Genomic DNA, 27657 nt, shown 5'->3' with positions numbered 1-27657 from the left:
CATGACGTATCCTTTTGGTCGTTGCAAGTAATGAGCGCATGACTGTTCGATGCGACACGCGTGAAGCGACTGCAGCCCAGTGAGAGATTTTGCTACTCGCGGTCAAATTTTCCGCGATTTCATTGAAAACCAATATACACGTATTCATCATGTCGGGAAAAGACTCATCAGATGAACTGGAGAGTACAAACTCTAACAGCTCGGATTCGTCTAGCAGCTCGTATAATTTCCCCAGTCTTCCATGTTCAGGAACAACTTTAACCTCCGATAAAGAGTCCGATAAAGATGATAAGAGTTCGGATGAGAAGACTGATGAGATGAGAGTTCACATGAAGGAGAGATGTCTCCCAAAAAAAGAATACGAAGAATTGTAAAATTACATGTATCGGAGTGTTCAACCGAAGATTCCAGCTCCGATACTAGCTCTTCTTTGAAAAAAGTAACTGACAAGATCAGACAGAAACGTAGAAGACGGGAAGAACGAGTAAAAAATATGATTAGAATTCACAAAAAACGCAAGCGAAGCACGAGAAAAACTGAATATGAAAGAAGTGAGGATTCGTCGACTTGCAATGATAAAAATGTTGAAATGAGACCGACGGCAACTCAGCAACTGAGCGATCCCGAGACAGACGATGAAGACGGAAACTCAAATTTTTCACCCAATGCTGATGGGATGCAAATAATTGACACCGAAATTGGTGAGTGGATTTCTTTCCTCTTTTTAGCTAGCACAGCACACTTTATTCACTCAGGTAATATTTTCATTGAGCCGGTCACCGTTTTTTTGCGGGATTTTTTTTTAGTGGGAGACCTGAGAAATAATCTTTGCAACACCTTGGATGCTTTCATTGTGCCAAACGGACCTGTCATTGATCAGTGGGAACACCCAAGGAAAATGGATCAACATTTTCTGATTAATCCAGGCCAACCAATAGGAATGGCTCTTACAAATTTTCCGAATTTCCTATTTAGGACATTATGAGGTGGTTTGTCAAAAATGGTATGGAGAATGCAAAGCATTTCGAGAATTAAACAAAAATAGTAAAGTTTTGTGTCTAAACATTCCTCGACCGAGCCTACCCCAGAGGCATCCCACTTAATAAGTGAATTTCAATTATACAGAAGTTTTATTGTAATATGTGGGGTATGTAAATTTAATAGTACAAAATTATTCATTGATGCCATTGAAATAAATTTGTTTTGTCTGGACAGAAATACATGTATGTAATACATGTACATGTGTCATGTAAAAAAAAAAAAAAAAACTTTCAGCTTTGCTAATTAAGATAAATTTTGTATGGGTATATAACAGTATATTTTTATTATATATTCAGATAGTGAGAGTGGTCCTAACCACTCAGAGACAGCATCAGAAATGGAAGACAAAATCACTGAAAGTCCAGACTCAGATCAAGAATTTACAAGCGAAAGTAATGGAATGAGTTCTGAGAGTGAAAATCACAGTAGCTCATTCAGTGAAGAGCATCTGTCAGAAGCTGAACAGCCTGTTTGTCAAGGAACAAGGGTCAGGAGAAGGACTTTTGAGGCAACTCTTTTGGCATTATCCAGAAAACACAATTTCTCAAAATCTGCAAGGACACACATACTTAAATTTCTGGAAACATTCCTTCCTAAGCCAAATGCGCCATCGTGTAATTACACCTTTGAGAAGATGTTGATTAAAGCAATGGACATCCATTACTCTAGGTATGAATTGTGCAGTACTACTTACTAGTCAGTAACACTGGGATTGCTGTCATTTACAAGTACGAAAGGAAAGAGAACATCTGTTCATTTGAGCTTGAGGAACAGGATGATCCAATGATTAAATCCTTCATTGACAGGGACATTCTTGGAAAACATTTTCAGGCTGTTAAGGAAACGATGTCACTCACTTGTATTTCTTGTTCTGACATTGTGTGCAGATGTGTCTTTGTACCATCAGCAAGTGCTGGTGTAAGCGGCCATGTTAGTCCTGTGTTAAGGCACTACCAACATGACTAAGTTAACATGTGTTCCATGAAAATTAGGAAAATATCCCAGGGTAACTGTAATTGGTTAAATTATTACTTAATCCAGGGCAGGTATATTTTGCAGGTTGCAGGTTGAAAAATTGACTTTCAATTCTCAGTGAGTCTACCTAGCACTTCGGTTAGCTTGAATAGCACTTCAGTTAGCCTAATTTAGCTTAGGTTGCTTGCTTTATATTGGGATTTGTTAGACTTCAATTCAAATAAACAAGTCGTTTTAACCTGCAACCTGCAAAATATACCTGCCGCTTAATCCATGACCTTTACAGCATTTTCAACTAAAATTGGGGATTCCGTAGCAATTCTGTGGAAAAATTTCATGATTTAGATTCAATCTACCTGAGGTGTTTGCAACAGGTTAATCTTTCAAGACTGTGTGGATTAGTCAAGTTTAATTGTGAAACTGACTTCTCAAGTTACCTTTTGGGTTAACCTCAGAAGTCTTAAATAGGTAGAGCTCCCGTAAGGGCCAAACTCCAGTGCAGTTACATGACATCGATGGTTTTACTTTTGATTGCTAAATTGTGCAGTTGTCAGACTTCCAATGTAATAGTCATGTTAAACTCAGAAATGCTCCAAGAGATTCTTTTATAGGATTCTTAACAGCCTATTTATGAATCTAACATGACTTTTTTAGCTTTTATCTTAAAGTCTTCTCAGCAATTAGTACACTTGGTTTTAATTAACTTAATCTTCTTCATTAAAACTTGAGGATCCCAGCAAGGATTTTCTTAAGATTCTTCAAAGATCCTTCTTGCTTTCTTAAGGATCATGGCAAAGATCGTTTTTAAGATACTTCAAAGATCTTCAATAAATCCTTGAGGATCTTGGCAAGATCTTATGAAGGATCTTTTAGGATTATTCAAAGATTCTCATGACATCTTGAGGAATCTGAAGGATCCTTGCAAAGATCTTTTCAAGATCTTTTAAAGGATCTTTCAAAGATTCTTAAAAGATCCTCATTAAATCCTTGAAGATCCTCGTAAAGATCTTTGCAAGATCTTTTAAAGGATCTTTTTAGAATTCTTCAAAGATCCTCATTAGATCCTTGAGGATCGTCAAGGATCCTTGCAAAGATCTTTGCCGGAATCTTAGCCAGGATCTTTGCAGGATCCTTCCAAGATCCTTGGCAATTCCTCAAGGATCTTTATAGATAGAAATACAAGACCTTGCAGATGCAGGATCTTTAAAGATCTTTCAAGGTTCCTCAGAGGATCCTTAAAAGATCTTTATCTTTGAGGATACTTGGCAGGTCTTTGAAAATCTTTAAAGATCCTTAAAGATCCTGTAAAGATTTTCACCAGGGTAGTGCCACCCCCCCTCCCTACGCTACTTGTTTTATGGTTTCCTATCTGGATCCTGGGCTTCAAATATTGATTGCAGTTCAACTTTTAGTCACCAGATCTCTTTGGGTTCATAGTGGGTCAACTACAGCGGTACAGGCCTCAATCCCGCAGCCAATCATCGCGAAAGAAGGGAAACAATGGAGAGGAAGAGCTTGAGTAAGTGTTATTTTCATATCACTCATGTTCCTCTGCGCAGCATTTTGAAAATAGAATAATTACTTAGGTGATGAAAGAGATTTTTGTGCTCTGATTGGTCTGGGATTGTGACCTATCTTGCTATGATCACCTCGCATGTGACAATTATGGGCACTACATTTCAAAATGGCTGGCTCTCGTTTGTCAATGTTACTAAGAAGGCCATGAACTCGACAAAGGAACATTGCGAAGAGCACAAAAGATGCTACTTAGTTTGACTTAAAACTTTTGGAAGGTGCAGTGTAGGATATGAGGGTAGTACATATTAGATCCAATAAGCCTGGGGAAACTGGTTACAGCAAATGAAAAATATCCCTATGAGGGCTGCACGAGATTATGCGAGCAGGGGTTGAAAAAGCGAGCTGCAACTAAAAGAAATAGAGCGACTATCATGTTGTTGATAAAATGCTTATTGCTGAGTTGGGTCATGCAGAACAGAAAATATTTGCTCTTCCATAACCCAGTTCTATTAACAGTTGCATTTTTTGTTTTTGGCAAATTAAATGTGCTTTGCACTGATGGTTAATATTTTAAGAAATTGGTCAAAGAGGGCCCAGTGGACCCCTCTGTCCAACTTAATGGGGGATACGGGGTATCTAGTCTAGTCTGTATATAGTCGACGCAGTGAGAAAACGAAAAAGACAGAGAATGAGACCATAAGATGTAAAAGAGTTCAAATTGGGTTTTTATTTTTCCAGAAATTATTTTAGGCCCTCAGCAGCTGTTTTATCAATCTTGCTGTCAGTCATACTTACAAAATTAATACTTTCTTTCAAAGAAAAATATGGTAAAGTTAAAATAGTACATGTCCTGGCACAATTATTTGCTACCAATTGGACCTAAATTTTGTGCGGTAATTTATTTCAATTTTCGGAAATCCCACTAATCCCCCTCTGGAACTTTGTACTTTCAGGTTTGGTTAAATTTTTCCTTTAATCATTTGCAGCTTTGTTGTGGTGTTGTTGCAGACACTTGTATGTCTGTTTTGTGAGACAGACATTCTATCCACACGATTGATGGTCATAAAAGCACACAAGTAAGTTGGTGATGCTGAGGCATCTTAATTGTAAGTGACTACTTTACAACAACTTCTATCACATTGCTGGAAGATTCCAAGGGCCCTTCAGGAAGGCGCTTAGCTCCAGTTTCCGTAGCATGAAGCGACGAGAGTAAACTGTCTTGCCTAAGAACAACACAATGTACCTGGCCAGGGCTTGAACCTGGATGGAATATTCGCTGCACTGAATCTTGCACTGGAAAACACAAACTTAACTGCCTGCAAGCAGGCTGGTAAAAATATTATTTGTACACAAGTCACTGTGTTAATTGTCCAGACACTGTCGCAGTTGAAGTGCTTTCTTTTTACAGAGGACAAGCTATCAAGGATCTTCTCAAGTGCATTGTTCTTCATCCTTTAACTACATCACAGCAACCAGTTGGTATCTCTCCTGCAGCTCAACTGTTGTTGTCAGGAGCTGACAAGAACATGTTTACAGTGGGAGATAGGGAACAAGAGGTAGGGTTATTGTCTTCAAATTCATCTACAAGGGTGCACTGTTGCTACAGCCCATCCTAGTTGTATCACAAACAAGATAAGCAATGACACAACTAACGAGTCGTACAGTAAGTCTACTATACTGCGCATGGTCGAACCAACTCGGGCTCAGGCCCCACCCTATATAGTGACTCCTGACCTTTTGGGTGATGAACTGTTAACGAAAAAATAAAACATAATGTGTTGCAGATGCTCTTTATCAAAAACCCAGGGACCTTTTGTGTAGTCCTCCATTTATATCCTCCGGGTTCACTTCATGGTGATTTTTTGTATGTGGACTCCTCCTGGGTTCTCCTTAGAAGGCAGGACCTCCACATCAGCGCCAGGATACTTAAGTATCATTGTCTGCTCACTTTTGCAAGGGACTTAAAGGAATCCAATGGTAGAAATAATTTCTCGCCAAGTAATTCTCATAAGGATGCCTTGGTACTAAAAAATGTAATGAGACATCCGCTGTTATCACTTACACGTGTACTTTCTGTTTCTTTTCAGACTGATAAACTATTGAGAGAAGTTCTGGACAATGCTATTTGGCTTCTGTTTGAACTGGTGTGTGCTGTGCATCAGGTTAAGTTTGAAAACCATTTACTCCTAAGGGTGACTAACATCTCATTTCTCCTCAAAATATCTCCCGTCAATTGAACATTTAGATGATGAGAATGAAAGAAATGATCGCTATCAAAAGGACTTCCTGACTGTCAAACAAGTTCTCCTTGCCAGTATCACAGGAGATGTATAGAAAATGGCGAATATGAATATGGATGTTAAGTGCAGCGTCGTTTATTAGGATTTTTGTTTCTTTACACGTTTCCTAAGCTCACGACATGGAGAATTTGTCAAACAGTCAAGAGCTTCTTTAGTTGATGATCATTTCCTACATTCTCGTGACTGTGATATATGACTCAGGGATAGCATTGTAAGGAGAAATCAGATGCTAGTCACTCATTGTTAACTTTGTTGCAGGGTTGACCTTGTAACTTGTCCTTACACTCTTACAGTGAACAATGTATGGCTAGTGACTGGACTGAGTTTATGATAACTTTATGAGATTAAGTCTCTTGTTATTTCAGGCCAACTGCTTTTCAGTAGAAGACAAAGTTCTAAACATTTTTTGGCCCATGAAGATTGTCGAAGCTCAAGAACAAACAGTGAGTATTTCACTTAAGGACATTAAGTATCTCGCTAGGTCTTTCAAAAATTGCTTGTACATTTGAGGGGTTCATATGACGGTGTTTTAGGTAATTCTGTTTAAATTCGATTTATATGAGCTCAAAATTTTCCAATTCACAGACCAACCTTCCTTAACCTTTTCACTCCCATGATCTCACTAGTAATTCTCATTACGGTCAGCCAAACAATTCTTATGATGTTTGATCTGAGAATTTGGTATTGGATCAACTAGTATTTTTGTGTGGCTGACACGAATTGTAAACTGCACTATGTCATAATCCAAGATTTCTGTTTGGTAGTCTATTTGGTAGACTACAACTCCTTTTCAGTTACTTGATTGGTCTTGGTTAATTCATCGCAATACTGATATACATGAAAAATTACCCTTTTGACTGGTTGAAAACAGCTAGGTGCCTTTTTCATGTATCACTAGTGCAAAACTCAAGTGCAAATGTAAACTAGGGTAAGCAACAATAGATCACACTAGAAACCAATCAGATTTATGTGAAGTAGGTTGCGCTGATTGATACACTCAGTAGCTGACCAAAATAAACTTGACTTGGAAAAGACAATTAACCCACAAACTTCAGAACTCAATTTTACTTTGTTACGTAAATAAATTAATGACTGAATTTTTTAGGCCACTATGGGAGAGGATGCGGACGTTTTTTTCAGATCCTAAAATCCTTATGTTACCGGTGCAACCTTTGTTGTGAAAATGAGACCTCCATAACAAAGTTTGGCCATTAACCCTGAACTTGAAAATGAACATTTCAGTACTACTGTATGCTAGTCATCTTGTTTTATTGATGATCAGGAACAATATTAAAAACTATGTTGTAATGATATGGTAAGGAGAAATTCTGCCTTGGTCACTCATGGCAGCCAAAGGGTTGAGGCAAAATAGAAACAAACATTCAGAGAAGATTGCTTATTCCAAGCATTATAGAAACACAGAGATTTTAAAGTTTAAATCATTGCAATTCGTTTCAAGATGGCGAAAGGCATCTTTCCTAAACTCCCATCCGCTCTATTCGGACCGTGCAAAAAACCAGTTTTCCTTCTTTACGGCGGTGATTGACATGTAGTGCCTATTAATTCAAACTTTAGTCATTTGGTCAATCTGTGTCTGACGACAACGAAAGTGTATCGCAATCAAATGTTAATATTTTTCGTTCCATTTTCAGAAATGTTTCGCGCAGAGGATCATGGAACGTTTAACGTTATTAGTATCATCTTCTGGCGGATATCTGTCTCCTGCCGAAGCTGTTCTTCTTTACCGACTTTACGTGCTCAAAAATTTTCTGGAATATGGTGCAGTGGTTGAGAATCAAATCCGAGTTGGATACGCAGAAGAATTTAGGTATGATAGTGCAGTAGACTATGAGCAGTCCGCCATTTTCGGTGAAGTACGTGGCACTATGGGAAAAAAATGAATGGAGACCCAAGTGGATGTCTTTTTTTTAGACAATCGCGCGACGGACTTCGCCGAAAAAGCTGGGACTATTCGTAGTCAATAGTGCAGTTGATTTTGCTTTTAAACACGAGGGCGCGCTATAAATGAAGCCTTAGGTCCCACTGGACCATTTGTCAATCAACCGTCGTGTGATGTAGAAGTTTTAGAGTCAAGTCAGCTTGAGCTACAGCTACTCCAAAGCAGTGAACAGCGGGCGCATTCCTCAAAATTGTTTTATGTCTTCATCACAATAGAAGAATTGTGGCGGTAAATTTGAGATCGAAGTAGGTGGTTCGCACGTTACCTCACGCCATCATGCTGGTGGAAGTAAACAATAGATATCTCATTAGCTCTTTTTGTTCGTCTACCAGCATTTGAATTCGACCCGCACACGTCAACGGTGAGTGACAAATGAGCCTAGGTCTTCCCAGGGAAGACTTCCTTATATAGCGCGCCTTCGTGTTTAATCTCTGATCTAGCAATGTTTGTTTGGCCATTATTGTTGACAAGGCTTTTTTGTAGTATTGAGAATGAATGGCGAGCGATTCTTTTCTGCCATTTTTCCCGCAATTGTTCTTGCAGTTGTAATATTTGATAGCTTATAGTAAGCGTTTCAAGATACCCTGGAAGGTTCATTAATTTCAAAAGCTTGCAGACGAGGGGAGTAGAATTATTGAAGGGTTTATCAGAGGGGACCCATCGGAGTGGGAGTAATCAAAACTTACTTAATTGTCATTGGTTGAAAAAAACAACCTTAAAAAGAGTAGATGAAAATTAAAACTAAAAAAAAAAAAAAAAAAAAAAAAAAACAGAACAAAACAAATACAAAAACAGAAAACTAGTTCAAGCAGATTTGTTCTGTAATGCCAACAAGCATAAATGATGAACTACTGTCGTAGAGTAAACGATGAGGGGCAGAAGAAATGAAAGGGCAAATTAGACAGGCGAACCTTCAAATTTCTGTTGAATCATTGCCATCAATATTTTTTGTTGTCTCATAAATGTTGCAGATATTACATCAGAAAGCCAGTGGTAAAGAAGAAACTCTCCACCAAGTTTCCCCTGACAAGTCCCATAATAGAACTACTGGAGAAAGTCACGGATTTTGTGTTAAAACAGCCATCACTTTCCTGACGACAGAAACATTTCTCGTTCCCTTTATCAAATCTAGTGTCTAGGTATCATATTGAGTTGTCTTTCCCACTAATAGCAGTTCAAGAGGTCATTTTATTTAAAATAAGTCATTCTTAAAACAATTTTCAAATTAAAAACTGTTGAACTCTTGGATTTTTTTTGCTGAACGTTTTCCAAAATCCTGCTCGACCATGCTCCTTTATCCCAAACTTCCCAGTCAGTCATAACGGGCCCTGAAACTTAAAAAAACAATTGAGGATTCTGTAGGTAGCATTTTAGTCGTTTTGAATTCTCTCCTCTGCATGAATAGTCCGCAGACTGTTGCGCAGAGTTGAGCTTGAAACAAATGAGATTTCTTCGAGATACCCCAACTAGGCAAAAAAGGAACAAAAGTTAGCAATTTTAAACAGACTTACAGTTGCTGTGCTCGTTTTCCTTAACTTTCTTTTCCATAACGAAAAGCTGTAAGTTTACATTGCTTTAACCTCCCCCCCTCAAGACAACCTAGGGGGGTTGGTCTGTTCTATTAATAGTTAATTGTATTTTTTTTACACTCCCTCCCGCCCGGGAAGCTTTCCTTGACCTCTCAACCTCTCATAAGTTATTCGTTTCCTGGTAAAAGATGCCGGAGCAGATTCGCCGTCTCATTTTTCTGTCTCTGTGTTGTAGAGTGTGGAAGAGGGTAATCATGATCTCGTCTTGTAAACTCATTTACGAGAAAGTAGACTGAAAGTGTTATTGCATTACAAAACAGTCTGAGCGGAGTTCCTTTGAACATCAAACAGGATCAAGGTGATTTTCTTTATAAATTTTTTTGCCTTAGGTGAGTTAATTTGCATTTACAATCGACTTTCAGTGTATTGCTGTTTTTTGCCGTAAAAGCGTCCAATTTTCAGAATTCAAACACTGGTCTACACCGCTTGAAAACAAATGAGAGACAGTTTGCAATCGAATCCGTGCCGAAATTTGTTTCATTCGTATCAGTCAACCGTCGGTTTCCATACAGTCTCTGTTCGTTAATTTCATTAAAATGGCCACATCCGTGTCCTTTTGCTTTGGAAATGTTTAGCTTTCGTTAAGCAGTTTATGAAATGTCGCACTGGAGCTTTGAGGTCGTATCTCTGACGTCGGCATACAGTAACTTTACTGATCTCGCTGCTTACTATAGCGAAATAACCTAATAACTGTCGGTTTTTTTAGTTGTAACGCCTGGTTTTCGTAAGTCAAGAAAATCGTAGACGATCGGCAATTTTACTGTTTCCCGACCTTCCCAGATCTCCGACAAATGAAACCTTGAAATCGAAGAGATCCCAGATTGGCTGTCGGGAAAGTCGAGAAGATTTCTATTGTGTTGGCCCTACACACTTTCTGCCATGATCCATTCGGCGATCATGAACGGTGCAGCAGCTGAGTACGCATCAACATCGACAAAATCCATCTACATTCCTCTGTGGCGAAAAAGTGATTTCTGTCCAAAACAGTTTTCTCGGACATTAAAAAAACCCTTTACCGTATATTATCTTCCAGGAATTTTATGCGATATTAGCTACGTGGTGATCCCAAAAACCTTTGTGGCTTAAACAAGGATCTCACGTGTGAGGCGACTCGCAGCATTATTTAGGGTCCGTCTCTTAGCAGATAGCTGCCTTCCACAACGAACAAGATCAAGATGATTTTCTTAAACGTTTTATTTGCCTTTGGTTAGTTAATTCACAACATTACCGAAACTGTTGACTATGAAAATTTTCTCAGATGAACCATAGTTAGTGGTCGGTTAGACTCCAGAAAAGACTCCTGGAATAATATCATGGCCATCAATTTATGTCCGAACTAGTGTAAGAATTTCCATCGAAATAAAGAGAAATGGTGAAATTGTAAAACTTACTGGGTTGCTTTTTGACATCGAGCTAGTTTTAGTGACGAACTATTTATGAGAAAGGCAAACGAATTATTTCAAATTTCCATGAACAAATGGTTTTTTTGCTCAGCCATTTCACAGACATCCTCTCATAATAATAAACTGTTAAAATTGCCAACAATTTTCGCCCAAAGTTAGTTAAAATGGCGTTATTTTGCTAAAGTTTACTCACGTTTTAGCCACGACGGAAAAATGGCTTTCTTCACGTCACAGACAAGGCCGCTACGGCGGGAGACCTCACAACGACGGCAGCCGGAATTAATTCTGGCGTAACTTCACTTCCGCTTGCCGTCCCAGTTGTCTGCCGTCGTTAGTATCAAATTCTGGAGGGTACCATGTAGACTCAAATTTTGATATTGCTTGGATCTCACGTGAACACGTTCCAAGATGAAAATCCCTTATAAGCCGCGTGACATCGAGGCGGTTAAAATCGCTGGCTAAAATAAGCGCACAGTTCGGGTAAATAGATTCAGCCCGGGCCAGAGAGTTAAACAAATGCTCACGGATGTTGATATCTGCTCCAGGGGGATGATTTAATACAGCTACTATAAGACAAGAGAATCCTCCGCTTTGAGGCGTCATTTTCCTTGCCGCTTTTCTTTTACAGAACAACCTCCAAAAACTTGGTACACCCCCTAAAAATTTTCAAAAATTAATTTTCTTCCCAAAACCTCTGGAAATAGGAAAATGCCTTCGGCGAAAACAGAGTTCCTCGCCTTTAAAAGTCAGCCTTTATTAATTTCCGGTTCGCTAAATTTTAGACCTAGGACACTTGAGCCCGCGTTGTTAACCGCATACCCCCTGACGTGAGCAATTTTATTTATTCAGCTCTGCCGCATTCAACCAAAGTCTTCCTCTTCTCTTTATGTTTTTTGGTTTTATTTTATTTCAGAATGCGTGGAGATCTCATGAAATATAGAAAAATGTCCATTTCTCGTCTTCTTTGGAGCGACCGAGGGAAACTTTATGGAGAAATACAGCGTCACGCCATCGTGATAACGTACACGTTTATGACAAATGACTGGTGATGGGATAGTTTCGAGTAGATCAGCCAGTGTATCTACAGAGGATGTCAAATTGCTCAAATTCCCGTGAAAGAAGTTGCAGCACTCGGAATCGGGATGGTATGCACACGATTTGAAGACGATATGATTGTAGTTACCTCAAGCAGCCCTCCACAAAGGCTGGTCAATTTTTTTAAAAGATGACAACCAGAGGTGAGATATCTCTTCGGAATATTGCTCATAACATGATATTCTTTCCAAGCCTTGCACGCTTCGTTTGTCTGAGACCAAAAAAATGACCGAAACTGTACCGAGATAAATAATCTATTGGTGTGTTCACATTCACTCTCTGGGTAAATTGAATGTATCAAAGTCAAGGTAAATGATGTCGCTATATATGGTAGAAGTTCCAATCTGTAATGTTGTATTTAGCTTGAGATACAGAAATCAACACTTTACTCTTTTTTTAAATGTTTTTGCATGGGAATGAGGCTGCAGGCCTCACACAAGCAGCCGTTGTTACCGTGGCAACAAGACTGCTGCAATCTTTAAAAAGAGCATTTTTGTGCATTCCCCCTGAGTGCCTAACTGCGTGCAAGGTTTGAAGAGGGGTTGAAAATTTTCATTTCCTAAGATGTTTGGTTCTTACAGAGACTTGTTTTTATAAGCATTTTTAATTGGAAAATTGATATCTGTAAAGTGAAATAATCCATAAAAATTAATGTTCTGGTATCCAGCACTTGAAGAATCTAACTTCAGTGCTTACACTGATTTTCTTTTGGCATTTCCTATATCTGAGTAACCTGTAATACACTTTGTATTTCCTATGCAAAATTCAGCTTTGGAATTTTTTTTGATTTAATTAATCTGTCAAGATGATTGTAAATCCCAAGAGAAAGTAAAAACAATAATTATCTTTGAATAATTGCAAGTAATGATGGACTATTCTAAATAAGTGATAAAAGAATCCTTGAAATTGTTTATCAGAAAACAGGCTATTTAAAACAAATTTAATGATTACTCTTTAATACATGATAATTTTTCTTCTAGATTTATGATGTTGCAGAATCTCTTAGAGGAGATTTGAAGACCAAAAACCAACACATTCTGATAGTTTACAAAAAGATTTTTAAGCAAATGGCATCAAGCCAATCGATAGCCATTCCACCTAGTGAGAACAATTCACCATTGAAGTTAGCTCTCCAATCATCTTCCATTCTCAGTACTTCTCCAGTTTTAAGAGTGGATACAGCACCCCAAGTGGGAGGTAACCTTAAATCTAAAACATCTAAGGGACGTGTAGAAAGCCAGCCAGTCACGACGCAGCATCTCTCAGTACAGACAACCAGTCTTCAGTGAAGTGCCTCAGACCCTGATCTCCGACACCTGAGGCATGAACGCAGCAGCAAATTGTATTCAGGGTCAGCTAGTAATATTGGAGCTGTTTCTACATCTCCTCAGAGCAGGCGACTCCTTCCGCCACCTCCACCTGGTCATCAATCAATGATCGTGCAGTCTAGTTCAAGCGCAAGACTGAAATTGTGAAGTGTTGCTAAGCAAAGAGGAAAGAAACCGTTGGCTTCACAGTAGATGAGAACTAACAATGACTATTATGAATTAAATTGTAGCTCTAGCAGTAGTGAACTTGAAATTTCTTACCAGGATTCATCAACTAGTTTTAACACACAAAAGTCAGTGGATTCCGCTAGTGGTCCATATGGGAGGAGTCGTTACGGAAGTGACAGTAATGGCTCTGTAGACAGTGGGGAAGAGTTGGACTATAATTCTGATGATGGAGGTAATGATTCTGCTAACAAGAAATTCGAATTGATGGAAATGGATTTATACATCCTTTCAGAAAAATCACCAATGTATATGCATCTTAAAAGCACCTGGAACAATTGCATTTTGGTAAGTTCGTTTTTTTTTTTCCTTTTTAGTAAGCTGTGTGGGAGTGCATCATGTGTGTTAACAAAGTTCTACATGCTCTATTTACTGAACTTTAACTCTTTAGATGAAAGAATGGGAAAATCAATGGTGATTGGCAATTTTGTTTTCGCAGTCGTGCCAGATTTTGCGAACATTTCGGTAAATTCAAAGATATCTGTGATTCAAGGGTACTGATTTGCTAAGCAACTGAAGGACTGGTAGTGAGCCAAAATTACTGTTGAATTCTTTAACAGTGAAAATTGAAGTTTCCAAATATACATGTAGCAAGTTATTGTTGATCATCACAGAATTGTGGGATGTGTTGGCAGAGCATCCAGTTTCTACAACCTCTATAATTATTTTTCTGAAAACTTTGTGACAGTTAGGAAACAGTGAAACTGGGAATCATAGGGGCTTTTCCCTACATGTACATGTACATATGGAAAACAGGCTTCAGCACAGAAAATGCCGTTATGAGCAACCAGTTCAGATCATGGCAGTTTGGGCTTCTTCACATGAAAGAGCTACATGCTGTACATTGTGTAGTCATAATAAACTAACCCTCATGTCTCAAGGGCTTACAATAAGTTTGAAACTTAGAGCTATAAAGATATAAGGGGCCACCAGGTTATTGTGGAGCCATGTTGTTCTGTCAGATTATGTGCAAGACTGGGAACTAATCAGATTATATTTCCCATGTGTACACTGCTGGCATTAGGAAAATTACAGTGCATTAGCCTTTCTGGACATTTTGAAAATGAACTTGATATACACATGTAAAGCTGGTTTTGTAACAGTTTCTTTTCCATTCTTCTTTAAAACCGGGAAACAAATTTCTGCTGAACATATTTCAGGGATCAACATTAACTTTTCAACTTATTAGCCAAGTGACAACTTAGATGTTACAACTGTTTCAGTTTCTTTACTAGCCAAACTGGCAAGTGGAAATCAAACACCACTAGCCAAAACTGAATTTCTACTAGTCTGTGGCTAGTTAGCTACCATTGATGTTGAGCCCTGAATTTTCTTCGAGAGTCTCAGTAATTGAAGGATTTTCAACTAGGGATTTTGATAAAATGGGGTAATTAAAAACTAGCCATGTAAAGGTGTTACACTACTCAGGTGTTTTGGTTGGCTTAACCAGCACTGTTTTTACTAGCTTCAACTGATGAGCAGACAGGACATGTGAATCTTGTTGTCAAAACTTAGGTCCACAGAAAGAGATCTCTTGCACATAATATCTGTGTTGTACACTTGTAATGTAAATAATTATTTTTTAGGGTTAATTGATTATAAATTTTGATTGCCTCTCTCATCAGAAATCTACACTCCATCACGGTCGAAGGAGTTCCACACCAACTTCACCCACTGGATCAAACAAAGTTGACAAGTAAGTATTACATACATTTATTTAATAACACTAGTTGATTGTTGATTTTCCTTTTATGCAACTGATGCTGATTTATCTATTTACATGTATTTGTTGTTTGAGTTCTGTCTTTTTTTTTTTCATGTACAATTCTGTTCTCTTTTTCATTTAAAAACACATTGACACCTGAACTGCCCGAACCTCGCGATCGCCTCGCGCGAGAACGCTTTCCCCCCTACCTCCCATACTAAGTGGAATTTTTTCCCCAAACTTCCTCTATAGTTTGGAGATCAATAAGCCAATCAGAATCCGTTGTTTGCTCACATATTTTTTTCGACTTTAGGGGGTACTAGAGGGGCATTAGTCTATGCGTCTTCACTAAATGATCAAATTTGAAAATATGGCGTCCACGCGGCCGACCCTCAAAATTTTCAGGTCGGATTTTTGGTTCATTTGCAATCGAGTTAGACTTTGTGGAATTCAGAATGTAAAGTAACAATGTTATAGAATACTCTGCTTGGAAAAGAATGGATATCCAGGTCTTAAAAGTGACAGAATAAGCTCTCAAGTCAACGACACTACGATTCTCTAAGGCGATGCGAATTATGGACGTAAGGTGAAAACCGAACTTTCGGACTTCAAGCAGGGCCTGGCGACAATTTGACGATTCGATGGCCCGGTAAATATTATGTTCGAGTAACAAGGTGTTAAAAAAGTATAGTTTAAAAGAAGATTTTCCCTCAAATCGAAGTTTTTTCAGAATTTTCAACATAACGCTGCACAATTTCTGGCCACGAAGGCAAGTAAACAACAATCTAAGCATGATGAATTTTACCGCGTGCATGGGCTTTGTTCACGCAAGAAATTCTTACGTTTTTCGCTTATAACAGCAAATCAAAAACTGTTTTGAATAAATCTGACGTCCCTTAATATTTCTTGGCCATTTTAGTCTTGCTTCCTATTGATAGATTCCATCATGGAACTTGAGATCTCTTCACTCATGGACAAATTTGCATATTCCCTTTTGAAATATGATCCACATGCCATTTTCACACATTCGAAAATATTTAGCGATTTTTATCTTTCATCTTGATTTTTGAGTTAAAACGTAATATGCATCTATCGCTTTTTTCGCCGGAAATAAGTTCTTTAATTAGTCCTCTTTCACTGGAGCTTGTTTTTTGGAAAAGCTGATATTTAAAAATTTACTTCACATTGTGTTTGCCTTCTTGGTTTCTCCAAAATTTTGACTTTTCGTCCGCACGTGTTACACTTAAGTGTTAATGGGTTAAGTACATGTAAAAAATCTCCTCAGGAAACACTTTGCTAATATTTAAAACAGGTGCATTTTCGTTGCTAATACAATTTGCAGCTGTATTGCCTAACCTCCGGTCATTGTCCAGTTTTAAGAGAACCCGGCTTTTGTGGAGCAAACAGCCCACCGCAAAAAAAAAATTATAAATTGAGGGCTCATGGCTACTGAATAATATTAGTTAGATTTGAGTCCTTTATGTTATTCACATATTCTTTTTCAGTTCACAGCTATTGCACTTGTTTAATCAGTTGAAGACAGAAATCCTTCAATCGCATATCATGGAGAAGACATTATTCTCATCCAGGAACTTTTTACGGCCGCAGAGAAGAGTTTTAACTTAAAAAAATACTTTTGGAAGGTACGGTACACTACCACTCAGATGTAAGTTAGCAACACAGACACATTTCATATGCTCAGATGCATGGTAGTCAGACGTGCATGTATGATTTTTTTTTTCTGCTTGGACGGACGAAAACAAATGCACGACTTTGTTGTCCTGAGCTATAAGTTTCCTATGTGTTACATTGTTGTGTAAAACAAAGAACTTTTCGGCTTGAAAAAGGAATAAATCGACAAAGGAAAATTTACACGTCAGTCAAAAAAGCTATCATGCTACACGTACACATGTCGCATCGCTGTGCAAATTTATCGAATAACGAGCAGTAGCAGTAGATCTGCTTGATCTGAGCTGTTGATAAATCGGATGGAAAGGAAAATGTTACTCATAAAAGGCATTGAAGCACTTGTACCATTTAGGGAAAACTCACTAATATGCTTCCCAATTTGTTCATTGCAATCGCACTTCCTTGAATGTTTACGCACCAGACTGTAAACAGTAAAGTTGACATTGAAGGTAGTCTGAGTGACAGGCCAATGTTTTTAAATTACAACTCGGCACAGCCTGACCGGATGTCACGCAACAGTAACATATTCGTTTTTCAACAAAGGTGGTCTGAATTACAGGCCAATGTTTTAAATTATGACTTTGCTTTCAGTTGACAGTATAAGGGGGCACTGTGCTGCCCGACCATTAGAAAAGAGTATTTTGTAACATGTGGTGCAAACTAACCCATTATATGGCTGGAATAACATCCAGTATGGTGACGGTGGAACATAATCCTCTTCTCTGATTGGTTTCGCACCATAGTGCCCCCCTTACACTACATGTTTTATGGTTTCCTATCTGGATCCTTTGCTTCAAATATTGATTGCAGTTCAACTTAAGTCAGCAGATCTCTTTGTGTTCATGGTGGGTCAACTACAGCAGCACATGCCTCAATCCCGCAGCCAATCATCCCAAAAGAAAGGACGCAATAGAGAGGATAAGCTTGAGTAAGGGTTATTTTCATATCACCCATGTTGCTCTGACTGTGCAACATTTTGAAAATTAGAATAATTACGCTGATGATGAAAGAGATTTTTGCACTCTGATTAGTCAGGGATTGTGATCTATCTCGCTATAATCACCTCGCACGTGACAATTATACTAACAGGGGTGTTACATTTCAAAATGGCTGGCTCTTGTTTGTCAATGTTACTAAGAAGGTGATGAACTTGACAAAGGAACCTTGCGAAGAGCACAAAATATGCTACTTATAGTTTGACTTAAAACTTTTGAAAGATGCAGTGTAGGATATGAGGGTAGTGTATATTGAATCCAATAAGCCTGGGGAAACTGGTTGCGGCAAATGAAAAATATCCCTATGAGGGCTGCATGAGATTATGCGAGCAGGGGTTGGAAAAGCGAGCAGCAACTAAAACTAGAAAGATACAGGGTTCGTAAGTGTCTTGAAAACCCTTGAATTTCAGGAGGCCGATTTCAAGGCCTTGAAAGTACTTGAATTTTGTTTAGGGTCCTTGAAAGTCCTTGATTTTTTATTGAACAACATCGAAAAATATCTACTTTTGTTTTGCACCATCGGTAAACCCAAAACATAGTTGTTAACAGAAACATTTTTCATTTTTCTTGGTTTTGAGGTAAAATTGTCATTACAAAAAGTCCTTGAAATGTCTAAGTACGGTGCTGGAGACTCCTTGTAAAGTCCTTGAATCTTTGGCCTGAAAAAGTGTACAAACCCTGAAGATAGAAATAGAGCGACAATCATGTTGATAAAATGCTTAAAGCTGAGTTGGGTCGTGCGGAACAGAAAATATTTGCTCTCCTGTAACTCAGTTGTATTAGCGGTTGAATTTCTTTCTTTTTTTTGCAAATTAAATGCGCTTTGCACTGACGGTTTTTATTCTAAGAAATTGGTCAAAGAGGGCCCAGTGGACCCCTTTTTTCCAACTTAAGCGGGGATACAGGGTGTCTAGTCTAGTCTGTATGGTTGAGACGGCGAGAAAACGAAGAAGACGGCAAATGAGACCATAAGATGTAAGAGAGTTCAAAGTGAGTTTTATTTCTTTGGAAATTATTTCGGGCCCTCAGCAGCTGTTTTATCAATCTTGCTGTCAGTGATACTTACAAGTAGTTTCTTTCCAAAAAATATGGTCATTTCAAATAGCACTTATCCTGGCACAATTATTTGCTCCCAATTGGACGTAAATTTTGTGCGGTACTTTCTTTCGATCTTCGGAAATCCCGCTAATCCCCCTCTGGAACTTTGTACTTTCAGGTTTGGTTGAAATTTTTCTTTTAATCATTTGCAGCTTTGTTGTGGTGTTGTTTGAGACATTTGTATGTCTGTTTCATGAGACAGACATTCTATCCACACGATTGATGGTCATAAAAGCACACAAGTAAGTTGGTGATGCTGAGGCATCTTAATTATTGTAAGTAACTACTTTACAACAACCTTTATCACATTGCTGGAAGATTTCAAGGCCCCTTCAGGTAGGCGCTTAACTCCAGTTTCCGTAGCATGAAGCGACGAGAGTAAAGTGTCTTGCCTAAGAACAACACAATGTTCCTGGCCATGCAGGGCTTGAACCTGGGCTGAATACTCACCAAGCTGAATCTCACACTTGAAAACACAAACTACTGCCTGCAAGCAGGCTAGTCAAAATATTATTTGTACACAAGTCACTCTGTTAATTGTCCAGACACTGTCTCAGTTGAAGTGCTTTCTTTTTACAGAGGACAAGCTATCAAGGATCTTCTCAAATGCATTGTTCTTCATCCTTTAACCACATCACAGCAACCAGTTGGTATCTCTCCAGTAGCTCAACTGTTGTTGTCAGGAGCTGACAAGAACATGTTTACAGTGGGAGATAGGGAACAAGAGGTAGGGTTATTGTTTTCAAATACATCTACAAGGGTACACTGTTGCTACAGCCCGTCCTAGTTGTATCACAAACAAAATAAGCAAGGACACAACTAACGAGTTGTAAGTCTACTAAATTGTGCATGGCCAAACCAACTCAGGCTCAGGCCCCACCCTATAGTGACTCCTGAAATTTTGGGTGATGAAGTGTTAACGAAAAAAAAAAAAAACATAATGTGTTGTAGATGCTCTTTATCAAAAACCTGGGGACTTTTTGTGCAGTCCTCCCTTTATATCCTCTGGGTTCACTTCATGGTGATTTTTTGTTTGTGGACTCCTCCTGGGTTCTCATTAGAAGGCAGGACCTCCACATCAGCGCCAGGATACTTAAGTATCATTCTCTGCTTACCTTTGCATGCGACTTAAAGGAATCCAATTCTCGAAATAATTTCTCGCATAGTAATTCTCGTGAGGATGCCTTGGTACTAAAAAATGTAATGAGACATCTGCTGTTATCACTATATGTACTTTCTGTTTCTTTTCAGACTGATAAACTATTGAGAGAAGTGCTGGACAATGCCACTTCGCTTCTGTTTGAACTGATGTGTGCTGTGCATCAGGTTAGGTTTGAAAACCATTAACTCCTAAGGGTGACTAACATCTCATTGCTCCTGAAACTACCTCCCCTAAATTGAACATTTAGGTGATGAGAATGAAAGAAATGATCGCTATCAAAAGGACTACCTGATTGTCAAACAAGTTCTCCTTGCCGGTATCACAGGAGATGTATAGAGAAATGGAGAATATAAATATGGATGTTAAGGGCAGCGTCGTTTATTAGGATTTCTGTTTCTTTACACGTTTCCTAAGCTCACAACAAGGAGAATTTGTTAAACAGTCAAGAGTTTCTTTAGTTGGTGATCATTTCTTACATTCTCGGGACTGTAATATATGACTCAGGGATGACATCGTAAGGAGAAATCAGATGCTAATCACTCATTGTTAACTCTGATGCAGGGTTGACCTTGTAACTCATCCTTACATTCTTACTACAGGACTTGAACAATGGCTAGAGTGACTGGACTGAATTTATGATAACTTTATGAGATTAAGTTTCTTGTTATTTCAGGCCAACTGCTTTTCAGTAGAAGACAATGTTCTAAACATTTTTTGGCTCATAAAGATTGTTGAAGCCCAAGAACAAACAGTGAGTATTTCACTTAAGGACATTAAGTATCTCGCTAGGTCTTTCAAAAGTTGCTTGTACATTTGAGGGGTTCATATGACGGTGTTTTAGGGAATTCTGTTTAAATTCGATTTATATGAGCTCAAAATTTCAAATTCACAGACCAACCTTCCTTAACCTTTTCACTCCCTGATCTCATTAGTAATTCTCATTACTGTCAGCCAAACAATTCTTATGATGTTTGATCTGAGAATTTGGTATTGGATCAACTAGTATTTTTGTGTGGCTTACACGAATTGTAAACTGCACTATGTCATAATCCAAGATTTCTGTTTGGTAGTCTATTTGGTAGACTACAACTCCTTTTCAGTTACTTGTTTTGTCTTGATTAATTCATCGCAATACTGATATACATGAAAAATTACACTCTTGACTGGTTGAAAACAGTTAGGTGCCTTTTTCATGTATCACTAGTGCAAAACTCAAGTGAAAATGTAAACTAGGCTAAGCATCAATAGATCACACTAGAAACCAATCAGATTTATACGAAGTAGGTTGGGCTGATTGATACACTCAGTAGCTGACCAAAATAAACTTGACTTGGAAAAGACAATTAACCTACAAACTTCAGAACTCAATTTTACTTTGTTACGTAAACAAATTCATGACTGAATTTTTCAGGCCACTATGGGAGAGGATGCGGACGTTTTTTTTTAGTTCCTAAAATCCTCATGTTACCGGTGCAACCTTTGTTGTGAAAATGAGACCTCCATAACAAAGTTTGGTCATTAACTCTGAACTTGAAAGTGAACGTTTCAGTACTACTGTATGCTAGTCATCTTGTTTTATTGATGATCAGGAACAATATTAAAAACTATCCAGCCTTAATCAAATATTAGCTCTTCTAGAAGAAACTCATTATGACACCAGACACTAAAAAGCAGCTCAATTTTGTAAGCCACACATGTACGCATTGCGGACCTATTTTTTCTTCATTCTCATCACTTGTCTACTTGATGTTGTAATGATATGGTAAGGAGAAATTCTGCCTTGGTCACTCATGGCAGTCAAAGGGTTGAGGCAAAATAGAAACAAACATTCAGAGAAGATTGCTTATTCCAAGCATTATAGAAACACTGAGATTTTAAAGTTTAAGTAATTGCAATTCGTTTCAAGATGGCGAAAGGCATCTTTCCTAAACTCCCATCCGCTCTATTCGGACCGTGCAAAAAAACAGTTTTCCTTCTTTACGGCGGTGATTGACATGTAGCGCTTATTAATTCAAACTTTAATCATGTGGTCAATCTGTGTCTGACGACAACAAAAGTGTATCGCAATCAAATGTTAATATTTTTCGTTCATTTTTCAGAAATGTTTCGTGCTGAGGATCATGGAACGTTTAACGTTATTAGTATTATCTTCTGGCGGATATCTGTCTCCTGCCGAAGCTGTTCTTCTTTACCGACAACTTTACGTGCTCAAGAATTTTCTGGAATATGGTGCAGTGGTTGAGAATCAAATCCGAGTTGGATACGCAGAAGAATTTAGGTATGATAGTGCAGTAGACTATGAGCAGTCCGCCATTTTCGGTGAAGTACGTGACACTAGGGGAAAAAAAATGAATGGAGACCCGAGTGGATGGTTTTTTTTTTTAGACAATCGCGCCACGGACTTCGCCGAAAAAGCTGGGACTGTTCGTAGTCAATAGTGCAGTTGATTTTGCTTTTAAACACGAGGGCGCGCTGTAAATGGAGCCTTAGGTTCCACTGGACCATTTGTCAATCAACCGTCGTGTGATGTAGAACTCTTAGAGTCAAGTCAGCTTGAGCTACAGGTACTCCAAAGCAGTGAACAGCGGGCGCATTCCTCAAAATTGTTTTATGTCTTCATCACAGTACAAGAATTTTTGAGATTTGTATTTCCTTTCTCCAATGGAAACTGTCTTTATTTGTGGCGGTAAATTTGAGATCGAAGTAGGTGGTTCGCACATTACTTCATGCCACCATGCTGGTGGAAGTAAACAATAGATATATCATTAGCTCTTTTTGTTCGTCTACCAGCATTTCAATTCGACCCGCACACGTCAATGGTGAGTGACAAATGAGCCTAGGTCTTCCCAGGGAAGACTTCCTTATATAGCGCGCCTTCGTGTTTAATTTCTGATCTAGCAAGTTTTGTTTGGCCATTATTGTTGACTAGGCTTTTTTGTAGTATTGAGAATGAATGGCGTGCGATTCTTTTATGCCATTTTTACCGCAATTGTTCTTGCAGTTGTAATATTTGATAGCTTATCGTAAGCGTTTCAAGATATCCTGGAAGGTTCATTAATTTCAAAGGTTTGCAGACGAGGGGAGTGGAATTATTGAAGGGTTTATTAGAGGGGACCCATCGGAGTGGGAGTAATCAAAACTTACTTAATTGTCATTGGTTGAAAAAAACAACCCTAAAAAGAGTAGATGAAAATTAAAACTAGAAATAAAATAAAAAATAAATAAAAAAAAACAGAACAAAACAAAAAATTAGTTCAAGTAGATTTGTTCTGTAACGCCAACAAGCATAAATGATGAACTACTGTCGTACAGTAAATGATGAGGGGCAGAAGAAATGACAGGGCAAATTAAACAGGTGAACCTTGAAATTTCTGTTGAATCATTGCCATCAATATTTTTTGTTGTCTCATAAATGTTGCAGATATTACATCAGAAAGCCAGTGGTAAAGAAGAAACTCTCCACCAAGTTTCCCCTGACAAGTCCCATAATAGAACTACTTTTGAAAGTCACGGATTTTGTGTTAAAAGAGCCATCACTTTGATGACGATAGAAACATTTATCGTTCCCTTTATCAAATCTAGTGTCCAGGTATCATATTGAATTGTCTTTCCCACTAACAGCAGTTCAAGAGGTCATTTTATTTAAAATAAGTCATTCTTAAAACAATTTTTGAATTAAAGACTGTTGAACTCTTGGATTTTTTTGCCGAACGTTTTTCAAAATCCTGCTCGACCATGCTCCTTTATCCCAAACTTCCCCGTCAGTCATAACGGGCCGTAAAACTTAAAAAACAATTGAGGATTCTGTAGGTAGCATTTTAGTCGTTTTGAATTCTCTCCTCTGCATGAATAGTCCTCAGAGTTGAGCTTGAAACAAATGAGATTTCTTCGAGATACCCCAACTAGGCAAAAAAGGAACAAACGTCAGCAATTTTGAACAGACTTACAGTTGCTGTGGTTGTTTTCCTTAATAAGTTCTTTTCCACAACGAAGAGCTAAGTTTACATTGCTATAACCCCCCCCCCCCCCCTTCAACACAACCTTGCGGGGTTCGAATTCATCTGTTCTATTCATAGTTAGTTAGATATTTTTTACACTCCCTCCCGCCCGGGAAGCTTTCCTTGACCTCTCATAAGTTATTCGTTTCCTGGTAAAAGATGCCGAAGCAGATTCGCCGTCTCCTTTGTCTCTCTCTGTGTTGTAGAATGTGGAAGAGGGTAATCATGATTTCGTCTGGTCAACTAATTGACGAGAAAGTAGACTGAAAGTGTTCTTGCATTACAAAACAGTCTGAGCGGAGTTCCTTTGAACATCAAACAGGATCAAGATGAATTTCTTTATCAATTTATTTGTCTTAGGTGAGTTAATTTGCATTTACAATCAATTTTCAGTGTATTGCTGTTTTGTGCCGTAAAAGCGTCCAATTTTCAGAATTCAAACACTGGTTTACACCGCTTGAAAACAAATGAAAGATAGTTTGCAATCGAATCCGTGCCGAAATTTGTTTCATTCGTATCAGTGAACCGTCGGTTTCCATACAGTCTCTGTTCGTTAATTTCATTAAAATGGCCACATCCGTGTCCTTTTGCTTTGCAAATGTTTAGCTTTCGTTAAGCAGTTTATGAAATGTCGCACTGGAGCTTTGAGGTCGTATCTCTGACCTCGGCATACAGTAACTTTACTGATCTCGCTGCTTACTAAATAACCTAATAACTCTCGGTTTTTTAGTTGTAATGCCTGGTTTTCGTAAGTCAAGAAAATCGTAGACGATCGGTAATTTTACTGTTTCCCGACCTTCCTAGATCTCCGACAAATGAAACCTTGAAATCGAAGAGATCCCAGATTGGTTTACGGGAAAGTCGAGATGGTTTCTATTGTGTTGGCCCTACACACTTTCTGCCATGATCCATTCGGCGATCATGAACGGTGCAGCAGCTGAGTACGCATCAACATCGACAAAATCCATCTACATTCCTCTGTGGCGAAAAAGTGATTTCTCTCCAAAACAGTTTTCTCGGACATTAAAACAACCCTTCGCCGTATATTATCTTCCAGGAATTTTATGCGATGTTAGCTACGTGGCGATCCCAAAAACCTTTGTGGCTTAAACAAGGATCTCACGGGTGAGGCGACTTGCAGCATTATTTAGGGTCCGACTCTTAGCAGATAGCAGCCTTCCACAACGAACAAGATCAAGATGATTTTCTTAGACGTTTTATTTGCCTTTGGTTAGTTAATTCACCTTTGAAATCAACTTTCAGAGTATCGTTGCCTTACTATGTTTAAGGTGCAGAGCATTTGCACGTGTAAAAAAACCATAGTTTGCAGTCGAATTTGTCAATGTAATATTTGTTTCAGTCATCCGTTTTAGCATTACAATGGGCTAGCTTCTTGTTAGTGTTCCTGATTATATTGATATTTTCGATGGATCCGCTCCAAGTTTGCCTTCTTTTAGCAGATAATTAACCCTCATAACTTCTCCCCTCTCGAGGTAGATGGTCACGAGCTTCCTGTCACCGACCCCGCGAAGATATTAGGTGTTACGATATCCAGTGACTTGAAATGAACAATCACATTGCAGACTGCATGCATTAAGAAAGCAAATAAGCGCCTGTATTTTATTGTCCTCTTGAAAAGGGCCCGTGTTCCCCCTACTGACATTATGAACTTTTATTGTACAACAATTAGACCTATACTAGAATACTGCGCTCCAGTGTTCCATCATGCACTCCCGGCCTATCTTAATGAGGATATAGAAAGAATTCAGAAACGTGTGCTTTCCATAATTTCACCTGAAATGTCATATTGGGAATGCCTTGACAGTCTAGGCCTGCAAACTTTGTATGATAGACGCATAGAACTCTGTCATCATTTGTCCGAATCCATCGCTAATAATCCCGAGCATAAGTTGTGCCATCTTCTGCCATCAAGGAAAAAATCTAGTCATAATTTAAGGCGTCAAGAGATATATAATTTTGCATGTTCTTACACGGAACGTTTTCGACGCGCTTTCTTTTATGCTATGTCCCAGGGTGCGCATAATAGCCCCTAAAGCTTCAAAGAAAGTCTAATTTAACTTTAGATAATCACATATTCCAGATTTATCGTATTAGGCTTTTACATTTATATAATTGTATTTAGCTCTATGTGTTAACCAATGTTATCTGTAAAACACGCAATTCAGTTTTACGACTGCAAAAGTAATATTTAATAAACGATCTATCTATCTAATTTATAATGTTTGTGACCCTGGAGCGTCGAGGTTGCCTGGTTACCTGAAACACTTTCAGTTCAGTATTTCGTTTACTTTCGTTGATCCACCAGACTTTCAACATTTTACTTTGTTGCTGAAACATTTCCTGATATATTTCCTTAGAGCCATCGAAAGATCGTGAATTGGAGAAATTTTTATGTCGGACTTGTTTGATGACATGCTCCCAGTTGCTTGTTAGGTCAATTGGTAGAGCGCTGCAGAAGTATCGCAGAGGTCAGTGGTTCGAATCCCGTACAGGCCTGAATTTTTTCAGGTCTGATCTTCACAATTGCTTAAAAGGTGCTCTTTACGTACTGCTATGATCGTGCACAAATACGTTTCTATAACCGCAGTTCAGATATATGAATTTCATGCATTTGTTGTGTTTGATTTATCATGTTACGGGTTTATGTCGGACTAATTTGATGACTTGCTCCCAGTTGGCTTAGGTAGAGTGCTGCACTAATATCGCAGAGGTCGGTCGTTCGAATCCCGTACAGGCCTGAATTTTTTCAGGTCTGTTTTTCACTATTGCTTAGATAGTGTTCTTTACTACGACGATCGTTCACAAATACGTTTCTATAACCGCAGTTCAGATACATGAATTTCATATATTCGTTGTGTTTAAAAGACCATGCTGAGCATCTTTTTGTCTCGGCGCCTGTCGGTGGAGTGACATTATTATGTACTTTGGTTAATTAGCGTAGTGGGCGTAAAACTTCCATTTTTCTTGACCGCTTGATCGCAACTAAACGCTTGCCAATTACTGATAACTGCCTAAACATAAAAGAATACAATATGAAAGAAGAATTAATACACACTAGAAAAAAAAAATTAAACGAGACAAATTTAAAATGAGAAACAAAAACAACAAACAAAACTATAAAAACAAAGCAAACGAAATTGAGAGCTGTTGGAAATGGAAAAATTTCTTCAGAGGTGTTGATTGAAACTGTCTAACGACTTTACTAGACTTTAATTCATTTGTCACCAGATGACTGGAAGCGTCATGGGTCTCTCACTTGATTGGCTTAGGTTAAAGAATTATGATGTAATAAGTATAATTTTGGATCAACAGAAATAATAATATACTGATTGCAGATCAGCCATCGCGTTCGAAAACATTTAAGCTACCTGAGAATTTATACATCTATAGATAATCGTTGATCAATTTATTCAAATTAATCTTTAATTGGACAGTTTTAAAACATTGAAGGGTTTAAGCATGACTGAGCAATGCCCAATTACAACAGACTGACGATATAATCGGTGAGTTACAGAACTACGTGCCATACAATTTTCAACACATTCCCCTGACAGA

At 38.4% G+C, this 27657-nt stretch overlaps 1 protein-coding gene, 1 long non-coding RNA gene and 1 pseudogene across 5 annotated transcripts; 2 read left to right on the top strand and 1 right to left on the bottom strand.

The window, feature by feature from the left end:
* Positions 1-43: 43 nt before the first annotated feature.
* On the top strand, positions 44-9042 carry LOC148731251 (uncharacterized protein C12orf56-like). 3 transcript variants are annotated; one of them, XM_088760327.1, is made up of 9 exons: positions 44-701; positions 1338-1959; positions 3429-3535; positions 4521-4610; positions 4943-5090; positions 5622-5696; positions 6200-6277; positions 7487-7708; positions 8766-9042. In XM_088760327.1, the coding sequence occupies exons 2-9, from the start codon at positions 1825-1827 to the stop codon at positions 8931-8933; spliced, it is 1023 nt and encodes a 340-aa protein (XP_088616453.1). In that variant the 5' UTR covers positions 44-701; positions 1338-1824; the 3' UTR covers positions 8934-9042. The 3 variants fall into 3 exon arrangements, 2 of the variants coding, with proteins under 2 accessions (XP_088616453.1, XP_088616454.1); XM_088760328.1 differs by having other exon boundaries at positions 59-701; positions 7487-7662; XR_016001300.1 differs by lacking the exons at positions 4943-5090; positions 5622-5696; positions 6200-6277; positions 7487-7708 and having other exon boundaries at positions 62-701; positions 1338-1710; positions 8766-8900.
* Positions 8963-11112, bottom strand: LOC148731250 (uncharacterized). The gene is made up of 2 exons (XR_016001389.1): positions 10980-11112; positions 8963-9260 (listed from the first exon to the last, which is right to left on the bottom strand). It is a non-coding gene; the product is annotated as an uncharacterized LOC148731250 (long non-coding RNA).
* LOC111324007 (uncharacterized protein C12orf56-like) lies at positions 9666-23781 on the top strand (annotated as a pseudogene). The gene is made up of 12 exons (XR_016001296.1): positions 9666-9681; positions 11700-12024; positions 12862-13722; positions 15060-15130; positions 16645-16782; positions 17650-17756; positions 19074-19163; positions 19501-19648; positions 20173-20247; positions 20757-20834; positions 22183-22361; positions 23505-23781. The product of XR_016001296.1 is annotated as an uncharacterized protein C12orf56-like (transcript).
* Positions 23782-27657: the final 3876 nt, after the last annotated feature.

The sequence above is a fragment of the Stylophora pistillata genome, chromosome 5 (genome assembly GCF_964205215.1).
Source record: "Stylophora pistillata chromosome 5, jaStyPist1.2, whole genome shotgun sequence".
NCBI lineage: Eukaryota > Metazoa > Cnidaria > Anthozoa > Scleractinia > Pocilloporidae > Stylophora > Stylophora pistillata.
Note: the sequence above shows the minus strand (reverse complement) of the source record. Positions and strands in the feature narration are given on the sequence as shown.

Bases quoted from the DNA above. Each gene is read 5' to 3' on its own strand.
- LOC148731251 (XM_088760327.1), top strand. From the start codon at position 1,825: ATGATTAAATCCTTCATTGACAGGGACATTCTTGGAAAACATTTTCAG. The intron at 5,091-5,621 runs GTAGGGTTATTG...GTTTCTTTTCAG, and splicing joins TGGGAGATAGGGAACAAGAG to ACTGATAAACTATTGAGAGA. The intron at 6,278-7,486 runs GTGAGTATTTCA...TTCCATTTTCAG, and splicing joins TCGAAGCTCAAGAACAAACA to AAATGTTTCGCGCAGAGGAT.